At 43.1% G+C, this 14,827-nt stretch overlaps 1 protein-coding gene and 1 long non-coding RNA gene across 2 annotated transcripts in view; one reads left to right on the forward strand and one right to left on the reverse strand.

Moving 5' to 3' along the window:
• The window catches only part of LOC142072208 (uncharacterized), a 630,664-nt gene that overhangs the window by 217,940 nt on the left and 397,897 nt on the right, over positions 1-14,827 (reverse strand). The gene's annotated exons all lie outside the window — the stretch shown is intronic.
• RCL1 (RNA terminal phosphate cyclase like 1) overlaps positions 4,262-14,827 on the forward strand; it is a 47,645-nt gene continuing 37,079 nt past the window's right edge. Inside the window, exons 1-3 of the mRNA XM_048850519.2 lie at positions 4,262-4,498; positions 10,608-10,679; positions 11,502-11,677. Of these exons, the coding sequence (XP_048706476.1) occupies positions 4,363-4,498; positions 10,608-10,679; positions 11,502-11,677 (384 nt within the window). The 5' untranslated portion in view covers positions 4,262-4,362. The remainder of the gene's footprint in view (positions 4,499-10,607; positions 10,680-11,501; positions 11,678-14,827) is intronic.

The raw sequence follows: 14,827 nt of genomic DNA on the forward strand, positions 1-14,827 counted from the left end.
TTTCTAAACACAAGCACACAACAAAGATTGACCCTGTTATGTCTACAGTATTCCATGCTCTGATCAATGCAGACCAAAAGACGAGGGGCCAACTTCTGCTCTCAGTTACATCAGAAAGTGGGCCTGCACCACTAAAGAAATTGACTGCAGGGCCAGGAATTAGACTAGTGCTCCCAAACCAGGCTGGCTTTTCTGTTTAATTTTCCTTCAGTTCAAAGAATATTTCAGCAGAGCAAGGCAGCCAATGATAAATTACTAAAAAGATAGCACTGCCTGAAGGAAAATGCATCCAGAAGTGGGTTTCGTCTTGCCTTGGGACAGTATCCGGCTCCTTACCCGGCATTTCACTCTAGGATTTGAATTATTTACATGCCAATAAATACAGAGCTGAAGGGTTTCAGAGAAATAAAATCATTCAGTGACACAGCATAACATGACAGTGCTACTAAGGATTGTTAACATCTATGGCCACATACCATACAAACACCACAGTTGTAAACCAAACACACACATATGGAGTCAGATATGGAATTAGGAGTTAGTAATTAGTATACGCAGTGATTTTCATCTGCAGGATACTTACAAACATTAACAAATTTTTATAGCATTCCTGCATCATAAGGATTTTATCTCCATTTTACGGATAATAGTAGTTAATTATTATCCCTCAGTATTACAACATAGGAATTTTTTTGATAGCCTTCACAACATACAAAATCTTTAAGCATAAAAGGAGAAAGCTACTGTCTAAAATTTATCCCCCATAAATCACCAATGAATCCTGACCATGAACTGACTCCATGGGTTTGGGTAGATAAACCCTGGACAGAATTTCTGCATTTTACATGCTCAAATGCACTCATTCTCCTTTGACTTTCCTTAAATTCTCACAGTGCCTAAGAGTGCTGTCCTCTGGGGGTCACTGATTGTGATGTCTTGCACTCCTGTGTTCTTGAGCTGCTCATTCATACCCATAGGGCTTGTTCCAAGTACTCCAATAATCACTAGGATCATCTTTGTTCCAGTTTTCCATACTCATTCCTCTTCATGACAGAGTTCTTCATATTTTGCCATTTTCTCTCCTTGTTTCTTTTTTATGTTTCTGACTGCTGGTATGGCAATATCAATTAGCATGGTCTTGTTTGAATTCTTTTCTATAATGGTTATGTCTGGCCTGTTTGCCTGCACCATTCCATCTGTGACAATTGCCAGATCCCATAAAATCTTAGCCTCTTCATCCTCTAGAGCACTTTCAATTCAGTGGTTGTAATACTGCATCATTCGTTTAACTCCATACCTGCCACAAAGGCTCCAATGCAGATGCTTGGCGATCTCATTGTGTCTGTCTGTTCATATATTCTCTCTCAGACAGGCTCTTTCAGGGAGTCAACACATGCTCCACCAACTCTTCCTTTTTGAAACACATTCTGCAGTTTGGGGAGCACTTGTGTTGATCAGTTTTGTTTTGAATGTAATTAAGCCTTAAGGACGACTTTTGTGTACTCATAATGAGGCTCTCTCTCTCTTTTGATGAGAGAGGCAGAGTTGATGGGAGAGGGTCAGCCATTGACTTATCTCAGTGAAGACACCGCAGTAAGTAGATCTAAGTACGTTGACTTCAGCTAAGTTATTCACATAGCTGAAGTTGTGTAACTTAGATCGATCCCCCCCACCCCCACCCCAGTGTAGACCAGGCCTGTGTATGCAAAGAGAAACAGCAAAAACTCCCAGAGAAGCTGACAGAGAAGCAGCAGAAATCCAAGGAGACAGACAGACCAAGCACTGGGAGCATGGTCCCGAGAAAAAGCCTAGAAAGAGATTTTTTATAGTAGAGTGCTGGCTGAAAGAGGCTTGGAATTGTCAGCAAAGAAACTGTCTCCTGCTCTTTGATTCCTGCTGTACTCAGGGCAACAGGACTTTATGTACATTGTTTGTAAATAAATAGGAGTGCATCAAAGAAATAACTGACTCCATCACCAATTTCTCCTATTGGTAAAAGCCTTCAAGACCCCAGATATAGGCTAATTGCTTGAGTCAATAGGATCATATAGAAGCTGCAAGTCAACTATTGACATCCACTCCTCTAGCCTTACTCCACAGTGGGAACAATGTGAATTAAAATCGTCACAGTAGACTGAAGGTCCTGTGAAGGTGGACAGAAGAGGAGTTGGTCAGTTGGCAGATGGAGATTTATAGACACCAATAAGTGTAATGTCTTTCACTTTTATAGCCTACCATTCAGTTACATCATTTAGACCTAATGATTAAACTGGAGTTGCTGGAATATGTTCCATGATGTAGGATGCCATCCTATGTTGCCTATGATGGAGAAAAGACACAACAGCAAACCAAGAATTGATAGTTGAATGTCAGTAGTAGAGTTTATTTCCTGAGGTAAGATGATGTGTGCTTCATGTTCTCTGACCAACTGCAGGAGGATATACCTCTTGGTCACTGAGATTCCCTCAATATTGAGGTGCAGCACCTTGAAAGCTGACCCAGTGCTAGGGTTTGTGATGTTGGCCCTGAAAATAATCCCCTTGGAGGACTCCTTCTGGTGTATTTGTCTTTCACTGTTTATGATGAGAACTTGAGATCCTGTTTGTTTTGCATTTTGTCTACTTTAGCTTAGCTTTTTGCTACTGATAGGGGGTTCCATGTGATGACAGTGTACTTGCTCCCCTATATTAGAAGACTCATATCACTATTAAGGGGCTTGATACTGCAACTTTTACTCATGTGACCATACTTTCCTGGACACGTAGTTCCACTGAAGACCATCTTTGTCATGATTACTATTAAAGATACAGTCATGAGTGCAGTTCAAGCAAACAACACTAGCCATTCCCTCCCAGTATCTCACCCTTAGTGCCTTACAAACTTAGTACCCAAGTTCAGATCTATGCAGCCATTAGATAATTTTTAATAGGGTTAGACTGTGCCACAAGGACAGCTGCAAATAAGGGGTGGTGAATGCTACACCACTCCCGGAACTGTAGTTCAGGAGCCACAGTCCCCTTTCTGCCCAGCCTCTTGTCCAAGGAGATAGTAGTTTGCTGCAATTTTATTAAAGTGAATGTTAAAATTATGTAAAACACAGGTTGAGAAGAGAGTGTCTGTACATCTGGGTATAGTACTTAGATTATCCACAAATACAAAGTTTGTTTTTAGAAGTCATATGATACATATACTACACCACAGTCCCACCCTGTCTCAGCTTTGTTGGCTGGCACACTAGGAGCAGAGCCAAGGCTCACCCTATCCCTGCCTGCCTGCCCACCTATGTTGGGAATAAAGGGGAGTAGTGAGCATACAGTGCCTCCCTCCCCTGTGTATCTGGACCCAAGATTTGGGTAGCCATCACAGGAGTATAAAAGAAGATCTAACCCATAATGTGTAATAGCAATAATAATGTAGAATGTGGATAAATGACTCTTAATAAAGATAATGTAGCATTGATTATTAGTTACATTAGTTTGTTACTGTGAAGATGTAACATAATGGTACATTCTGTTTTATTATTACCAATTCAGACAAAGGATTTAAATACATTAAAACAAAGTTTAAGCTTTTTCTCATATCCTGCCTTTGCAGTTGCGTCTGACTGATTTGATGGTTCACTATGGCTACAGATTGGTGCTTTTACTACTATTACTATTGTTATGCTGTTTTTGGTCTTGATTCAGGAAAACATCCCTATTTAGGAAGGGTGCTTAGGTATGCCCAAAGTTAAGCTGTAGCTCACGAAAGCTCAAATAAATTGGTTAGTCTCTAAGGTGCCACAAGTCCTCCTGTTCTTTTTGCGAAAACCGCGGCTACTCTGAAACCTGTGCTTAAGAACTTTCCTGAATCAGGGCCTTTATTACTAATACTGTGGCAATGATGCCTGTTTCTCTGTTATTACTAGTATTGATCCATTGCCGCTATGATTATTGCTACGGCTGAAATTAACTGTTGGTATGGCTTCTGCTGCTGCATCCTGACTACTGCTGTTGCTATTTTTCCTCCGATTACTGCTTTTCCTGCTGCTGTTGCTTCTGGTATTATTGCTGGTATGGGGCTGTTGCCAGTCTGGCTCTTGCTGTTCTGGCTACTAACACCCGTCCTGCTATCCCCGTCATCGCCACCGCACTGCTGCTGTTATCTTGCCCACTACCAGCGCTGAGCCTCATCCCCACCAGGGACTTTCCAACTCAGCCCCTCTGCCTCTGAGAGGGTGAGGCTCCGCCCCCTTCCCCTTTGACCCAGATGTCTCCGCGTTCCCTCTTCCTGTTCCAAACCACGTGGGCGCGCTGGGCACTGCCGCGGGGTATCAGCGGCGCCGCGATCGCAGCAGCGCCGAGGGGGTGGCCGGGCGGCAGCATGGCGAGCCAGCCGCACTCTCTCAGCTACGTGGGGTGCAACTTTTTGCGGCAGCGGCTGGTGCTGTCCACGCTGAGCGGGAGGCCGGTGAAAATCCGCAAGATCCGGGCGAAGGAGGAGAACCCCGGCCTCAGAGGTAGCGGGCGGCTTGCCTGGGCTAGGGAGGGCGTGCATGGGGGTGGCATGCAGAGGGGTTGGGCGGGAGAGGAGGGTTTTTTTCGGGAGTGGGGGGCTTGGGGCGGGGCAGTGATTTGGGGGAGGGTGGGACGGGTTTGTGTGATGGAAACAATCTGAATCTGGGGTCGGTGTTGGGGGAAGGAGCTGTTGTTTTTAAAGGAGGCACTAAATCCGAAGTGCGGTTTGTTTTCGTTCATAACTCGCTTGGGGTGGGGGGAGCAGATGTGGGTTCTTCCTCCAGGCAGGGAGCATGGGTCGCTGTCACCTCACCACTCTGTCAGAGATTTGCCTGGTGTCCTTGGAGCAGGAGCTGAATCCCATGTTGTTGGTTCCCCTAAAGGACTTGCCCCCAGTTACACTCTGAAGCCGTTTCCCGAGAGCATGCTTGATGTACGGTATCTACCTTTGACAGAGTCCTAAGAGTACGTAGAGAAAAAGAAAAGAAAACGCATTGGCAGCAATTCCATTTCTTGCTGTGCCAGTGAAGTTCTTTGAATTGAACTGCTCTCCTAGTGCTGTACCTGTGAATAACAGGAGTATGTTCCCAGGGTTTATTGCAGATCCCAAAGTGAAAATTGTTTTAAAGTTTGAAATAAGATTGTCAAGGAAACTACTAACAGCTTGATTGGAGCAAGGTTTGGCAAGCCAAGCAGGCCCATTTCTGAACTGGTGGGTCTGGATGGACCAGCTATATGTCCAGTCCCTTTATCGGTACAGTGTAACGGTGGGCATTGATGGATGTACTTTCTCTGGCCCCATGCACTGCAGTTCGTCTCTTGTGAAATGTTTTAACGAATTAGTGAATTGAGATGCAGCTGCTCTGAAACACAGTGTAAGTCACAGGAAATAGATGCAGGCATCATGACTACTTGTAAGGGACAAAGGCATTTTACTAATGATGTGAAATATTAAAGACCCTTAATCATGTGTTCAGTATTTTTGTTTATAAAGCTTATTCCCCGATATGATTCTATTTGGTACAAATATAAGGAATTTGACCCTTAAATCTTATGCATCTTCTCTTGGACTTCTCTCCAGGAATAGAGGGTGCACGCTTGTAGCTGCTCTTGTATTTTTGGCAGCAGCTTATCTTGCGGTGTTTCCTGATCTGTTAATCTGAAAGAGCTCAATGTAAATTATTTGGCTGGCAGTTCTCCTCATCAATCTAAACCTCTTGACTTCTGCCAATGTCATTTCTAGAGCTGAACTGCAGTTATTTGCACACCAAGGGAGAGTGCTTTGTTATGACCAGGGACCTGTTAGTGATGATGCATTATACATTGCTGAGTTTTGAATTAACTCTTAACACAAGGGGTTAAGAGAGCTGGGTGTCACTGTGCACAGTTCAAGGAAAACAACTAGCAGTGCTCAAACACCCTGCTCTCCCCGCCCCCCACCAGCATTAAGTTGCATTTAAAATGAGGTAGGAAGTAATCCAGAAAATAGTATACTGCTATTGAATAAGGCTGGGATTTTTTGTAGGAGTCTAAAATACCAAGGTGTCCAACTTCAACTGAAATTCACTGCAATTAGAGCATCTAGGTCCCTTAGGTTTCTTTGAAAGTCCTGTCCTAAATCAGTGGATGGCTGCCACTTTGAATACTGCGTTCAGTTCTGGTCCCCTTAACTCAAAAAAGATACAGAAGAGATGAAAGGGACCAAAGTCAGGTTTGGTCTACACTACAGAGTTAGGTTGACCTAAGGTAGTTTACCTCATCTAACTGTGTTAGATTAGGTCCATCTAGATTGTCTTAACTGTGGCTGTAGGTCCATCTAAATTAAGTCAGCTTAATTTTGTAGTGAAGCAAGCCCTAAGAGATGTTTTAGAGGTGCTGTGCATTGTGTGGTGACAAAGCAGGAGAAAATGGGGAGAGGGAAAGAATCGGAGGGCTTCCGTGGGATGCAGTGGACCCCCATTTCCTTGTCTCTCTTCTTATCATGAGAATTGTCATAGATGGCCTTGAAGTGGGGAATTCCGTGTGATTGTGCAATGAATTTAAAAGCCTTTACGTTCTTCAGTGGGGTAGCATTTGACCCTCATGATATATGGGCCCCCCTCTTCTAATGAATTAGTCCTTTTGGTCACTCAAACTTCATCAGATTGCCGTCAGAATCCTCTGTCATCTTCCCAGCATCTTCAGTCATAGACCAAACTGGAGCCAGGTTACCCCTCCCAGTGACCCTGTTCGCTCTATCTCACTGCCCTCTCCTCTGGGCCATTGGTTAGCTCTGCTCATCTAGGCAATGGAAGATCATTCTGTCTGTTCTGTGGCTTTTACAGCTGCAGAGAGATCAATTGATACTGCAGAGGAAAGGAGAAGATGCCAAGAATGAAGTGGCATGGGTGATTCTAACCCCCCGATTAAACAGTACACAGACCTTGCTCGCTAGAATTGCCAGATCTGGGGATGGGTTGCCTCTAAGTAGGACTGAGCGCTCCAGGAACCATTCAGATTCTGGATCAAATGGTCCCACTCATTGACTGCTGGTGCCAGCACCTCGTCCTGCATGCCTATTGCTTGTTCAGGCTGTGTGTCTGCTTCCCATTCTCAACCATTTTAATTGGTCCTCTTTCACTGTTTGCTGTCATCTTCCCTCAGGCCAAATAGCTGCAGCTAGCTGTGAAGATAATGGAAATAAATCCATCTACTAAAGATTTCAAAGAGCCTCCCACAATGTGTATAGCTTTAAGAGCGAATCCTGAGCTGGTTAGGGCAGGAACCCCTCTCCATTTTTGTACAGCACTATGTACATCTATGGCACTGTAGAAATGAATTTAAAAAAAAAAAATCTAATTCCATTTGAGTGTCTTAGGATTTCTTTGCATGGGCAGTCCCTGAGAAATGAGTTTGTTGGAGAGTTTTTCAGTCTAGTTCTGGGTGTAAATTACAATAGACACCATCATAGTTGTTGTTATCATAGTTATCACCATCATAGTTGTTACAATAGACACCATCGTAGCTATTTAACACCCTTGTTCAATGAATGAATGAATGTTCATCAAGCGTAAGCTACCCCCTCTCCCACAAACTCAGTTCCTCGAGTGTCAGGGTTCAAGTACATGGCAGAGCTGTGTGGGGAGGCCTGCACAGCCACGGCTGTGCCTGACAGGTAGAAAACTTCAGTCTACAGGGTGGTTAAGTCTGTACCTGTCGTGACCAACAGGTCTTAAACCTGGGTCAATTCAGTTCCCAGTCAACTGTTGGCTCCCTACTTCCACTCAGCAGCTCACTACTGATTGGCTGCATGGAGAGATCATGAAACCTGAAGCTCCTCTGGGAGGCCTTTCCTGGGTCCTGAGTGGAGGAACTCCGGGACCTCTGATTGGTCAGGACTAATTATTTAAACCCAAAGAGAGGCCTAGGAAGTTGTTGGCACAACTGAGCTGTACCTGGTTGCTACATTGGTCTGGTCTGACTTCCTGCCTTGTTCCTGATCCTTGTCACCGGCTCTGACTCTTGGCTTGATTCCTGCTCCAACCACTGTACGCAGCCACTTATGTCTTGGCTCCAACAGTATCTCTCAAAACCACCAAATTCTCAAAGATTATTACTCAGGTTGAATGCTGTGATACTATTTAACTATGTTATTGCCCCAGTCACATGGTTGGTAGGAGGTAGAGCAGGGGTTCTCAACCATTTTCGATGCTATAGAAACTCCCTGGCCCACTTGTACCACAGCTGTTTTTCTGCATATAAAAGCCAGGACCAGCATTAAGGGGTAGCAAGCAAGACAACTGCCCGGGGCCTCATGCCACAGAGGGCCCTATGAAGCTAAGTTGCTTAGAGAAAAGGAGGACTTGTGGCACCTTAGAGACTAACAAATTTATTTGAGCATAAGCTTTCGTAAGCTACAGCTCACTTCATCGGATTCATGCAGTGGAAAATACAGTGGGGAGATTTTATATACACAGAGAACATGAAACAATGGGTGTTACCATACACACTGTAACGAGAGTGATCAGGTAAGGTGAGCTATTACCAGCAGGAGACAGTGTGTATGGTAACACCCATTGTTTCATGTTCTCTGTGTATATAAAATCTCCCCACTGTATTTTCCACTGCATGCATCCGATGAAGCTTATGCTCAAATAAATTTGTTAGTCTCTAAGGTGCCACAAGTACTCCTTTTCTTTTTGCAGATACAGGCTAACATGGCTGCTACTCTGAAACCTGTCATTAAGTTGCTTAGGCTTCAGCTTCAGTCCTTGGCCTCTGGGCCCCAGGCTTCAGCCCCATGAGGTGGGGCTTCGGCTTTCTGCCCTGGGCCTCAGCTAGTCTAATTCCAGCCCTGCTTGGCAGATCCCCTGAAACCTGCTCATGGCCCCCCCAGGGGTCCCCGGACCTCTGATTGAGAACCACTGATGTAGAGGATGTAGCTTTTACCACTCCTTTTTAACAAGATACAGCATTTATTTATTTATTTTTGGCCAAGGTGGATTAATACTTGAATTGTGATTGATGCAAGAAAAGTTTTCAAATGAAAAACAATGAATTTGCATTGGTATTTGCAACCCCTTTTATTTGATTTTCATGACTGAATATTTGTGCAAGTGAAATCTTGTCTGCAAGGCTGTTCTCAGAAAAGATTGTAAATATTCCCGTAAGCACACATTCACCCTGGAAATCACCACAGTGCCATCTTGAAAGCTTTGTGAGTGTAAGAGTCATCAAAGCTGAGAGTGGAACCAACACCATGTGATAGCAACCATCTACAGCATGTACATATTGATTAGTGAATAGTGAATAATTGGAACAGTAGTTGTGGCAAATAGTTAATGGTTTATGCAACCACTTCGATCAGTAGATTAAGTAATTCAGTAAAAAGCAAAACATGGTCACAGTTTAAAAAGGAGCTATATTAATTTAATGACTTATTAGCTAGAGTTGTACAGCCTGCTCACAAGAGGATGGTTTTACTTTTTAAAACTGACTGGATTTTAAGTTTTCTACATAGTTTCAGGTTCTATACTTGCTCCTGAGTCTCCCTTCAGATGTGGTGGATTGGCTACATTCACTTTAAAAACACTTCTTTCTTGTTGCTGTTTAAGAGAGTCCACAACTGGAAAATTGAGCAACTAAGTCTGTGCAAAGTGCTGTAATGCACAGAGTAAACAAATGGAAAGTAGGTGGGAAAAATAAATATTTTTCTCTAATCTTTATTATTGTCACTTCAGGTGTTGTTTGTAGAAACAGCAGATAAAAACTTTCCAGCCGGGATTTTTGATGGTGTCTATTTAACAGCTCTTTAGCAGCAGCACTTTGCATTTGGAAGTCGTCTTCTGTAACAAAAGGCTTAAAAATCCTTTAAAAAGAGAACTTATAATTACAGGAAAAAACTGTTGGTGGTTATTAACTTGTAGCATGTACGTGTCCTGGTCAGGGCCCCATTGTGTTAGACGTTGCACCTGTACAAGTAATGCAGAGATGGCCATTGTCCCAAATAGCTTGCAATCGAAGTATTGGGAGACAGCAAACTGGTGAAGAGTGGAGGAGGCCAAGGTAACAGTGAAATGATTACTGTAAAAAAGCAGCAAGCTCAGCTCAGCTGCCTAGACTCCTCCTTTCCCACTCTCTCACGTGGACACGTGTACTCTTTTGTTTTGCTCTGCTCTAAGCATTTTCCAGTGTCTTCAGTCATGGTTTTTTCATGGAGTCTTCGTGAAAGAGGGTTCATTGGTGGTTTTGTGTAAATTCAGAATTATGCCATTTCTGGAGAACATCCCATTTGATAAACCTATTAGGAATATTTCTCTTACCAGTATCCATATGCAGAAAGAGAGAGGAGGTCCCCAACTCCAAGTAGCAATGAACTCTTGAGTTGTAGTCCCAACCCTGATGTTGACTTCCTCCATGTCCTTGGGCAAGTCGCTCAACCTTTCTGTGCCTCTATTTCCCCATATCTAAAATTGGGAGTAATAGTAGCCAGCCGTCTATCTTCATCCTCCCAGGGGTATTGAGAGGAGAGAGAGCTTTATCGACATGTGTCTCATGAATGCTGAATACTTTTCCAGGAATAACTTCCTAAAGAAAATAATTTAAAATCAACCCTTTTTCCACCCCCAACAGATTTTGAAGCAAGTTTTATACGACTGATTGACAAAGTGACCAATGGCTCTAGGATTGAGATAAACCAAACAGGTAACTATCTCTTCTTCTCTGTTCCTTTCTTCCATGGTATGTCACTTGGAGCTGGGAGAAGGGACCTCTTTGCTGGAGGTAGACAGGTTAGATGGTGATCTGTTTCCAGAGGACCAAGTGTTAAATACACAAATGCTCTGAGATGAATCAGAACGAGCCAAAGCCAGGAAGTTCTAAAACAGTGATTCATATTCTATTAAGTTTGCTTTCTGCTATATGCTGTGGTTCAGAGAAATATGAATCAGTCATAACTTGGAATTTTCTGGGAGGAGAATTCTTGGTTTGTGTCACAACTTGAATTAGTAGCAGTGATTCACTAGGCGGTGGTGGCCCTTCTGATGGGTTGCCTGCATTAGGAATTGCTGCACTGGGTGCTATTTCCAGTTATTTTAGTTGAGATGAGATGGCTCTGTTGAACTCAAGACTGTAGCCTCCCGAGGTGAGCCCTCTATGGTGTAATATAACATCACTAAAATTAACTTTAAATAAAAATAAAGGCTCCAGTGCAGTTTCCTCTTGCTCCCCCAGTATAGAAAAACTGAGGTAAGTTGTACAGCGTAAGCCCCATTTAACATCAGTATAGGGCATCTGCACTGATGCATGTGCCCAGGTACAGAAATCTCTAATGGAGAGAAGCCCTGCAGAGTGAGTTGCTGAGGTAAGTGGGGTTGGGAGTAGTGCATTGGAAGTGCTGCCTGCCTCTGTTGTAAATTCCTCTCTGTCCAGGAATTGACCCACTGTGGACATCATTGTGTATCAGAGTGTTACACTTCCTTAGTTTCTAGTGTGGTAATGACAGTTGTTTTTCTTCACTCTCTAAAGGTACCACCCTATATTATCAGCCTGGTCTTCTGTCCGGGGGGGTGTTGGAACATGACTGCAGCCCCCACCGTAGTATTGGCTATTATTTGGAAAGTCTGCTCTGCTTGGCACCTTTCATGAAACATCCATTAAGAATCGTCCTCAGGGGAGTAACAAACGATCAAGTAGACCCTTCAGTAAGTAACGAAACTTCATTAAGTGCCCTGACAACTCTTTTCTTCTTCCCTCCCCATCGACAAAAAACCCCACTGTATTTTTAAGTAGGATTCACCATGCTCTGTGCTACTTTATGTCTCGGGAGCCATCAGGTTAATCAGGAAGTAAACACCACATTTCAGTCAGTGTACTCTCCTTCAGCATTTAGACAAAATAAAATCGGGATCAGAGAAGCTAGACGCATAAGAGACTTTTTAGATCTGTACCAGGGTCTTACTGATCCAGCGTCACACCCTGCCACTGCCCTAGGTTTCCCTTATGGGGGCTTCTCAAAAACTACACCCAGCCAATTGCAAGTGAACTATCCCCAGTTTTTGGGGGTCTAGTGTATTTAAGAAACATCATAGTTCAGATATTAGCGTAAATCAAAATAAATCTTTCCCCCACTCCACAGTTCTTTCAGCCCCTTGCTGGGCTCAACAGCTCTTTCCAAGACCAAAAGAACACAATAGCTGCCATACTGGGTGAGACCATGGTCTTGGCCGGTATCTTGTTTCCCACAGTGGCCAGAATCAGAACTTCAGGGGGAGAGTACAGAACAGGGCAGCTGGAGTGATCCACCCTTGTTTTCACCTCCTGGTTTCTGGCAGTGAGACTTTTAGGCCTGCCCTGAATATGGGGTTGTGTGTGCCCCCTGTGACAAGATCATAGGGCCAGATTTTAAATATGCAGATAGGTCCCAAGTGAGATTTTCATAAGTGCCTCAGTGCTTAACTTCTGTTGATTTAGAAAGAAATGCAAGGAGAAACTAAGAGGGAAAGAATAATGTAACAAAGGGAAATAGAGCAGACACGAGCAGGGGAACATGACAAGATGAGGAAGAAGGGAGAATACAACGCTGAGAAATAAGGGTTGGTGGGTGATGAGATAACACTGCAGACAAGTGTAAATGAAGGAAAAACCCACTGAAAGACAGAGAGACCAAAATACAGCAAAAGGCAAAAAAAAAAAAAAAAAAAGTGAAAGATGGAAGAATCAAAGCAAGGTAGACAGGACAGCTGTTTATAGAACATCTGATGCCAAAATATCTATGAATGTTTCTGCCCGTATGGCTCCCTTCAGATTATTTCAGTTATGACACTTTCCATTTCAGCCCCTCTCTGCATCTCCCCCTACCCCTGCATCCTGGTCCCATTGCTAGCTTCTAACCCAGTTTCTGACTTCAGTTCTCTGCTGCTTCTCATCCTTTCCTGGGCAATCCTTCTAGGCTTCACATTGCACACATTTGTCCCTCACACCAAGTTTGCTTTTCCTAATCTTAAGGATGGGAGAGGTTGATTCTCCAGAGTACTATGAAAAGAGGAAGTTGTCTCTGAAGTTTTGAGGGGCTTTTTCTGTGAAGTAGGAATGCTTCTTATTGTTTCCATTGTGCAGGATTATACTGATGCTAAAATAAAGCCCACAGTTCATTTGAAACAAAGGTCATGCAACACTAATTCAGTTACAGTAGCAAAAGCTCTGTACATAATTTACTCAGCTGCTGTACAGTTACAAGCCAGCTTGCAGAAAGGAAGCAGCCTGATTGTTCAGAAAGAAGCTAATAAGAACACAAGTTCAAATGGCTCTTTGAACTTAGCCACAGTTGCCATGAATTGTGTTAGTGACAGTTCAGTGCTCAATCTAAAAACGGTAGTCTTATTACGGAAGAGGGGTGAGGAAAACATATAGGTGAAAATGCTGAGGTAATGTCCATTTAAAAGCTATTGGCTGTTAGAGAACTGGTGTTTTCTTTCAGATGTACGTTGGAGACTGCCATCCTTCCTGTGATTAGATTAAAGGGATGCTTTCAGATGGAAATCTAACCAGTTTAAAAATGCACTGTGTACAGTTGCAGATGTTAGACTGGCCCTTCAGTCCCTCAGCCAGTATTTATGGTTTACAACTACGTTTTCTTGTTGTTTTAAAAAAATGTTTTCTCTTCCTATTTCCTTTGTAAGCATCCACACAAATGGGAGGGGAAATGGAAACTGGGTATTAGAGTTGTGTGGAGAAAGGTAATTCCATTTCACGGAGGATTTAAAATTTTTTTTTTTTAAATCCCATTTGGAATGGGAAAAAAGAAATTGAACTTCTCTGTGAAGGAGAATGGAATACCTGGTCTGAGACAGTCCACTTGGCGTGCTGCCACAGACCCTGGCAGACCCAGTCTACCGAGGAGCTGTGGTCTTTGGGAGCCAGTTGTTCCTGGCTCCCTGTCAGGACACCAGATTTGCTGCTGAAGAGCCAAGAACGTGGAAGGCTGCCAGGCGGGTGAGCTGCCAGGAAACCTGGAACATTGTAACTCTGGCAGAATCACACAGTCTCCACAAAACGTTTTAATTTTGACAATTTGGCATTCTTGGACGGAAAAAACGTTCTATCATAGAATTTCCAGAGAGCGTTACTAGTTATACACAAAGGGCTGTCAAATGGCATGGAATTAAATTGAAAAAAGAAATGTTTTTCTCTCATCATTCATTTACTGCTATTTTAGATATTCATTGAACCAATAATGTTTAAAAAAAAAAATCAAAGGCAATTTTATTTTAAATTGCCTCTCTTTAATGGTGATGGAGAAAATCTTCCCTGTAAAATTCAGTGGGCAAAAGCACCCCAACTTGAATGCTGTTTTCAAGTAAGCTTTGACATATATCTAAACATTTAGGCTTGATTCAGGAAAACACATCCTTGTTGAGATGGGACTTAGGCCTTGTCTGTATGTAGATGTTGCACCAGTTCAACTGAAGTTGGTCTAAAAATCCAAGTGCTAGTTAAACCCATGCAAACCCCCTGCATGGACACTCTTGCATTGGTCAACTTACTGGCATAAGCCAGGTTTAAAAGTGTCTATGCAAGGTTAGCTTAGATTCTGCAGGTGAGGATGAGATTGGTTATACTCACTTGGGGAAGCTTCCCACTCAGCTCAGGCCAGCCAACCCTAGCATAAAGATGTTACATCACAAAAAACGATAACGTCCTATTGACGACTACAAAGGAAAAAGCTTCCTCAATACACAGCTGCTCTCTTTCTTGTCCACATGTTAAACTGTGATGGAGAGATTCTCTTCTCATGCTAATTACCATGGGGAAAAGCATTTTTTTTAAAGCAAATTTTAAACTATCCATAATAT

This window comes from Caretta caretta, chromosome 5, assembly GCF_965140235.1.
Source record: "Caretta caretta isolate rCarCar2 chromosome 5, rCarCar1.hap1, whole genome shotgun sequence".
NCBI lineage: Eukaryota > Metazoa > Chordata > Testudines > Cheloniidae > Caretta > Caretta caretta.